At 39.8% G+C, this 8,352-nt stretch overlaps 1 protein-coding gene across 1 annotated transcript; it reads right to left on the bottom strand.

The window, feature by feature from the left end:
* Positions 1–6,585: 6,585 nt before the first annotated feature.
* Positions 6,586–6,981, bottom strand: LOC121878013 (proline-rich protein 36-like). Its single transcript, XM_042383970.1, has one exon. It carries the CDS (start codon positions 6,979–6,981, stop codon positions 6,586–6,588), a length of 396 nt encoding a protein of 131 aa, XP_042239904.1.
* Between the last annotated feature and the right edge of the window lie 1,371 nt (positions 6,982–8,352).

Here is an 8,352-nt window from a genome sequence, read left to right as displayed (position 1 = left end):
TAATAACAGGACCCAGGAGTAACAGCAGGACCCAGCAGTAACAGCAGGACCTAGCAGTAATAACAGGATCCAGCAGTAACAGCAGGACCCAGTAATAACAGGACCCAGGAGTAACAGCAGGACCCAGCAGTAAAACAGGATCCAGCAGTACAGCAGGACCCAGCAGTAATAACAGGATCCAGCAGTAACAGCAGGACCCAGCAGTAACAGCAGGACCTAGCAGTAACAGCAGGACCCAGCAGTAACAGCAGGACCCAGCAGTTAGCAGGATCCAGCAGTAACAGCAGGACCCAGCAGTAACAGCAGGACCAGTTAGCAACAGCAGGATCCAGCAGTAACAGCAGGACCCAGCAGTAATAACAGGATCCAGGAGTAACAGCAGGACCCAGCAGTAACAGCAGGACCCAGGAGTAACAGCACCCAGCAGTAACAGCAGGACCCAGGAGTAACAGCAGGACCCAGCAGTAATAACAGGACCCAGGAGTAACAGCAGGACCCAGCAGTAACAGCAGGACCCAGGAGTAACAGCAGGACCCAGGAGTAACAGGACCCAGCAGTAACAGCAGGACCCAGCAGTAAAACAGACCCAGCAGTAATAACAGGACCCAGCAGTACAGCAGGACCCAGCAGTAACAGCAGGACCCAGCAGTAATAACAGGACCCAGCAGTAACAGCAGGACCCAGCAGTAACAGCAGGACCCAGCAGTAATAACAGGACCCAGCAGTAACAGCAGGACCCAGCAGTAATAACAGGACCCAGCAGTAATAACAGGACCCAGCAGTACAGCAGGACCCAGCAGTAATAACAGGATCCAGCAGTAACAGCAGGACCCAGGAGGTAACCTTGAGGGCTGCGTCGTTCTTGATAATTTTTGTTGCGAGTGCAGCCAGCAGACCGTGGGTTCCTGTTATGTTTACCTGGTGGATATGTGGTGGATAGAGTGGATATGTGGTGGATGAAGTGGATATGTAGTGGATATGTGGTGGGTGGGTGGATGTGGTGAATGGAGTGGATATGTGGTGGAAGTGGATATGTAGTGGATGGAGTGGATATGTGGTGGATAGGAGTGGATATGTGGTGGATGGAATGGATATGTGGTGGATGGAATGGATATGTGGTGGATGGAATGGATATGTGGTGGATGGAGTGGATATGTGGTGGATGGGTGGATGTGTGGTGGATAGAGTGGATATGTGGTGGATGGGTGGATATGTGGTGGATGGAGTGGATATGTGTGTTGGTATTGTGGTAATATGCAGTGGATGTAGCGGCTATGTAGCAAATATTTAGTGGCTCTGTAGTTGGTTCAAGGCTAGACATCAGCCTACATATTCTCCAGTTATTATAGGAAGCGAATACAAATCACATAACATAGTATCGATGTTCGTTTCAAATTATGTTGTTGATGTTCTTTTGTTATGTTATTATTTTTATACTATTCGTTTGTTTATGTTGACCAATAAGATTTTTTTTTATTCGTAAGACTGTTGGTTAAATTATCCATTCTAAACTAACTTAACCTAATCCTAACTCACAACTAACCTAACTTAAAACCAACCTGACATAAAAAATAACATAACCTCAGCAACCTCTTAACCTAACCTATTTCATCAACCTCTATAAAAACCACCTAATCAACCTAACCTAACCTAATACACTTACAAACCTAACCTCCTTAACACCAACTATTACTCATAACCTATCCTTAACCTAACCACTCATAACAACCTCATACAACCTCTTTCATAAGTGGCCTCATTTCCCCACTTAAAAATACAATATAAGTTTGGGTTTAATTTGACTCAATTAAAATAGTTTATGGTAGACAGACAGAGTACAAAGTGTTCTTGTTTGTGTGAGTTTTCTGTCTGTCTGTCTGTCTGTTGGCTGTCTGTCCTGTCACCTGTCCATTTCTGTCTGTCTGTCTATCTGGTTATTTCTGTCTGTCTGTGGTTGTCTCCCTGTCTGTCTGTCTTTGTCTCCTGTCTATGTGTCTGTCTGTCTGTTTATCTGTGAACTTAGCAATTACAGTACTGTACCTAACAAAAAAACCTAACCTCTCCAAGCCCAACCTAACTTAACCTAACACAACATAACCCGACCTAACCTAACTAACCCAACACAACATAATGACCTGACCTAACATAACCAACTAACACAACATAACCCGACCTAACATAACCTAACCTAACACAACATAACCCGACCTAACATAACAACCTAACACAACGCGCCCACAAAACCTTGAACAAACCACACAAACCGACCCTAACCATAAGCAAAACCAACACACATAACCCAGAACCTAACATAACTTAACCTAACACAACATAACCTGACTAACATAACTCAACCTAACACAACATAACCCGACCTGACCTAACATAACATAACCAATAACACAACATAACCCGACCTGTAACATAGCAACCATACATAACCTAACATAACCCAACCTAACACAACAAAACTTGACCTAACATAACTTAACCTAACAGGTCGTAATAGGGTGTCTAATCTTCAGGTAAATTGGAGAAATCACATAACTTATATAAAACACTGGTACTGTATGTATGTGTATGTATGTACAGTGATCTCGATTAACAAATTACCTTCCATAAGATTCTTCAATTCGTTCAACAATTCCTTTAATTTTTTCCCAATATGTTTACGCTCTTCTTAGCTGTAGTATTAGTCCATAATACAGTAATCGATTTCAGACAAATTCTTACCATTTTAGTAAATATCAGAAGGTTGTACTATTCCAATAATTTTAAAAGTTTTACATTAAAATTTTTTAGTCATTTAACAATTAATGAATTATAAAAAAGTACAGGAAACTATTTTTTGCGCTCAAACAGCCACTAAACACCAAGCTTGAAAGTCAATTTGGTTTACCAGTTCAGAAGAACATCTTGAGACTCTTCAACATTAACACTTTTTTCTGTGTTTCCAGTCAAATTATTGGTCGTTTTGAAATAGATTTTATATTGAAATCATATATAACGAAATTACAATGTTGATTTAAAGAAAAATAATCTTGAATTAAACCAAGTGAACTATAAATTTTATGGGTGAGAAATGGCACCATGGGGTGAATTCTCTTCCACCCAATGCCTTCTCTTCTCCTTCTCCTCCACCCCCATTCTAATTCCCATCATCATCAACCAAGAGCCTTCACATGCACCTCAAAAGTAGTGTACTCATTTATTTTTTGAATTTTTATATAATTTTCGGTGAGCTGGGACCAATTACAAACCATTGAAACAATTTTAGGTTAACGAGCAACCTTCTGGAACAGGTGTGCCTCGCTTACAGACTCTGAGGCACAGTCTACAGATATTTAGGTTAGGCCTAGGTTGAGCTGGACTAGGTTGGGATTGGGATGGAGTTAAGACAGGACAGGATTGGAGTTAGAAAACGTTATGTTAGGTTAGGGACCAGAATTGGTAATCTTCGATAATATATCATTTGTGACCTCCGATGAGATGAAAATCGTCATAGAACACGTAATATAATGAGGTACAATATAGTATTATCACTAGTCTAGTATAGGGGGTAGAATAGTTCCCACCCTTAGGGTGGTCCATAAATACCTTTCATAATCAAAAGGTGTCGTTCGAGACACAAATACAGCCCCTCTGACTTCACGGGGTTAGGGACCATCCGGTAGTAAGTCGAAAAAATTAAAAATAATACATATAAATCTAAAATAGATTGTCTCTTTTTCCTTCTCAACACCACAAAACTCTCACTTTTAAGCTTACCAGCCATTTTAAAGGAACCACAAACCAAAATTGTCGGCACTGACGAACAATCACTAACGTCGGGACTTAATGTAATTTAACAAATTTTGATCGACTGAGGTCCGTGGGCATACCTATCAAGATTAACATTAAATAACCAAAATCTCAATAGTTTCTGGTGACGGCACATGACGGTCTGGTAATGTCCTACAGATTACCTCATAAACTTAACTTCATTTCTACCTATAGGGTCACATAAAACCATCTACTATGGGTATAATAATTGTTTCATATACAACCTATATAAAATTAAATCACATTACTACCAATAAACCAATAATTCTAGTAAACTATTAAGAAATTTAGTCGATTAATCATTATGTCTCAGGAACATACAGCCTATAAAAAAAATTAATATATTGTTTTTTCACTATTCATTCATACATACATACATACATACATACATAATCTAAATATACATAAAAATAATAACTCTGTGTAACAACGATGTATTCTACTGACCTGCCATCACCTTATCTCACCACAGATAAAAAAAATAAATTTGTGGTAATTACTGACAGAAGATAACAAGCTAGAGTGACGTCATAGAGGTGTGGTGAACTATGACCTCTTCAACTTAATACATCATAAACGTTATAATAAAAATACAGTGTTTTCATACAGATTATATTACCTCTTTTATCATACATGAAATATAGTTAGATATATTAGAAAATAACAATATGGCTCGTTAAAGGTCTATAATATAAACAATGTGAGGAGTAGTTGTGTGGTTACCCTCTATACATATTTCTCATAATTGCAAGGTATTGGTCCCATACTAACTCGGGAGGAAATATATAATACACCTACCTGTGGAAGTTAGGAGGTGACTAGAAGAAATTTCACGACCTTGACGGAATAATTACTAGAAGCCGCAGCTAAAACCGACATACTGGGCGGCGGTGGTCCAAAAGGTTGACACTACGAACACCAACACACAAATATTTTCCAATTATTTTTTATTTTTTATTTACTATCACTACCATATTTATTCACATTATATCTCTGTATATTCATTCATCTATATTAGATTTAACTAATAACTAAATGTGTTTCTATCATGTTATTTCTAGTAAGGATCATATTAGAATAGGTCAAATAAGTTGGTTTAAGGCAGGATAGTTGGAATTAATTATATTCGATTATTTAAAGATTATTTATTTATTATTTAATTAAAAAATCAGTTGAGATTAATTATTTTTTCTTAAATTAATAAATAAGGCGATCATATCGTCGTAATTCATTATTATTCTCACTCACAGACCAGCTGCCTATCTTGAATGGTACCTTGCCTTAAAGTCCATTATAAAGCATCAATATAAAGTCTTTGATACTCTATAATTTACTTTGATTTCTTTATTTTCATAAGTTCAATTAAATAAGTTCAATTCTTCTTTACTTATACATTAATACGTCATGGATCCAAATGATAACATGGCGTTATTAACAAGAATATTTCAAGGTTAATGGTAGTTATCGCTTATTTTTACCTTTGTGTATGGTGTCAAGTCCTCTAAATGGTTGATTGTAAGTCTCTCGATCCTGTGAGAATTTTAATCTTGTTATTATATAATTGTTGCTAAATTAAGCCTATATGGAGACACATGTGGACTCGAGATGTGATATTCAATGTTATTATTACCATTTTTTTATTGTTATCGTTTTTAGTTATTCTTTAATTTATTGCCGTTTTGTGTTATTTATCCATTCTATATTAAGAAGGAGGTTTTATATAACTATGGTATTCTAATCTGCCTCTTTGCTTTCTTTAGATTTTACTTCTCATTTAATTATTTTTCTTCATTTATTCTTCTGCCTTATCTCTTTGTTTACTTATATCCTATTTATCTGTGTTTATCTGTTTATTGCTATTAAACAATCGATGGCGATGAAGTCTCTAAAACGAGTCGAAGCAGCAGAGCGCGCAAGAAACTCCAGCGGCGATATTAGAAATCATCATACCGTTCCATACCTACGGACATTGTTTACGAACAACTCCTGCCTAGCCACGACGTCAACCCCCAGGCGCAGCGCACATTCTCGTGATTCCCGGATCACGCGATGTTGGCTAACGATTGAAAGATGCACGGTAAATGAAGTGAATCATCTAGCTATAAGGGTTTACATCCCATTTTATATATATAGTGTGTTAGGTTTTGGTTGGGTAGGTTTTGGTTAGGTTAGGTAGGTTATTTGGGTTAAGTTATGTTATGGCGGTAAGTTATAATACAATAATAAAGTAAATTATACAGTAATAAATAAATAAATTGGAGAAATAAAGACTAAATTGGATCTGGTGTACTGGGACCCCACCTCAGAATATGTTCAGGTGAGCCATATAGGGGAGCTAGTGAACCATAGGGGCTGGTGAGCACAGGGAGGCTACAGGTGAGCCTGTAAAGAATGGGGTGGTGTGAGCCATGGGGGCTACAGGTGGTATGGGGGGCTGGGTGAGCCATGGGGGGGTGTGAGCCATGAAACTGGGTGAGAATGGCCATGGGGGCTACAGGTGAGCCATGGGGAACTGGGTGAGCCATGGGGGGCTACAGGTGAGCCATGGAGGCTAGATAGTGGGGGCTAGGGGCAGGCATGGGGGTGGTGGGTGGGGCCATAGGGGGGCTACAGGGTGGCGGCCATGGGGGGGCCTGGGTGAGCCATGGGGGCTGGGTGAGCCATGGGGGGCTGGGTGGGCATGGGGCTACAGGTGAGCCATGGGGCTGGGTGTGTGGCATGGGGGCTGGGTGAATATGGGGGCTGGGGAGGAGCCATGGGGGGCTACAGGTGGGCCATGGGGGTCTGGGTGGGCCATGGGGGATTCTGGGTGGGCCATGGGGTACAGGTGAGGCCATGGGGGCTACGCTGGTGAGGCCATGGGGCTGTGGGTGACCATGGGGGGCTGGTGAGCCATGAGAGTACTGGGTGGGCCATGAGGCTACAGGCGACATAGGGGCTGGTGAGCCATGGGGGGGCTATAGGTGGTGGCATGGGGGCTGGTGAGCCACAGGGGCTGGGTGGGAGACAAATGAAGGTGTGTGGCCATGGGGGCTGGGTGAGCCATGGAGACGGGATAAGGGGCTGGAGCTGCAGATTGGGGGCTGAGGCCATGGGGACACAGGTGAGCCATGGGGGGGCCTGGGTGAACATGAAGGAATACAGGTGTGAGTGAGCCATGGGGCTACAGGTGAGAACTGTGGGGGCTGGGTGGGTGTGGAGCCATGGGGGACTGGGTGAGGGCCATGGGGGCTACAGGTGAGCCATAGGGGCTGGGTGAGCCATGGGCTGGAGCCATGAGGCTGGGTGAGCCATGGGGGCTGGGTGGGCCATATGGGGCTGGAGAGGTGAGCCCATGGGGGCTGGGTGAGCCATGGGGGTGGGCATAGGGGCTAGGTGAGCCATGGGGGCTACAGGTGTGAGCCATGTGGGGGACTGGGTGAGCCATATGGGGCTGGGTGAGCCATGGGGTTACAGGGCATGGGGTTTGGGTGTGAGCCATGGGGCTACTGTGACCATGGGGCTACAGGTGAGCCATGGGGGCTACAGGTGAGCCATGGGGCTGGGTGAGCCATGGGGGCTGGGTGAGCCATGGGGGCCCAGGTGGGGCCATGGGGGCTGGTGAGCCCATGGGGGCTACAGGATTTCTACCTAAGCTAATTCTGTATTTATTTTCAGCTGTTGGGACGGTTATTGGTGGCACAAGAAAGTCGCAGCCCAGGAGAGTTTGGTTATCGCTATGGTAAGTCACAGTCGTTAGGGGATGGGGTGGTGATTGAGGAAAATTAACAGTTTAATATTTTTTAGGAATTTTCTTGTTAGATGAATCATTTTTATTTTATTAGGGATTTTTCTTTGTTAATTTTAGGATTTTATGAATCACTTGTAAATTTTTAGATTTTTTTTTTATTTTTAGTGATTTTTCGTTAGATGAATCATTATTTTAAATATTAATAGATTATGTCAAAGTATAATAACTATTTAAATATTAATAGATTATGTCAGTATAATAACTATTTAAATATTAATAGATTATATGTCAAAGTATAATAACTATTTAAATATTAATAGATTATGTCAAGCATAATAACTATTTTAAATATTAATAGATTATGTCAAAGTTTAATAACTATTTAAATATTAATAGATTATCAAAGTATAATAACATTTAAATATTATGATTATGTCAAAGTATAATAACTATTTTAAATATTAATAGATTATGTCAAAGTTTAATAACTATTTAAATATTAATAGATTATGTCAAAGTATAATAACTATTTAAATATTAATAGATTATGTCGTATAATAACTATTTTAAATATTAATAGATTATGTCAAAGTATAATAACTATTTTAAATATTAATAGATTATGTCAAAAGTTTAATAACTATTTTAAATATTAATAGATTATGTCAAAGTATAATAACTATTTAAATATTAATAGATTATGTCAAAGTATAATAACTATTTAAATATTAATAGATTATGCAAAGTATAATAACTCATTTTAAATATTAAGATTATGTCAAAGTTTAATAACTATTTAA

This window comes from Homarus americanus, unplaced genomic scaffold (assembly GCF_018991925.1).
Source record: "Homarus americanus isolate GMGI-L3 unplaced genomic scaffold, GMGI_Hamer_2.0 scaffold22435, whole genome shotgun sequence".
Lineage (NCBI taxonomy): Eukaryota > Metazoa > Arthropoda > Malacostraca > Decapoda > Nephropidae > Homarus > Homarus americanus.
This window is presented reverse-complemented; position numbering and strand designations above follow the sequence as displayed.

Excerpts from the sequence above, each read along its gene's own strand:
- LOC121878013 (XM_042383970.1), bottom strand. The coding sequence starts at position 6,981 with ATGGCTCACTCACACCTGTATTCCTTCATGTTCACCCAGGCCCCCCCA.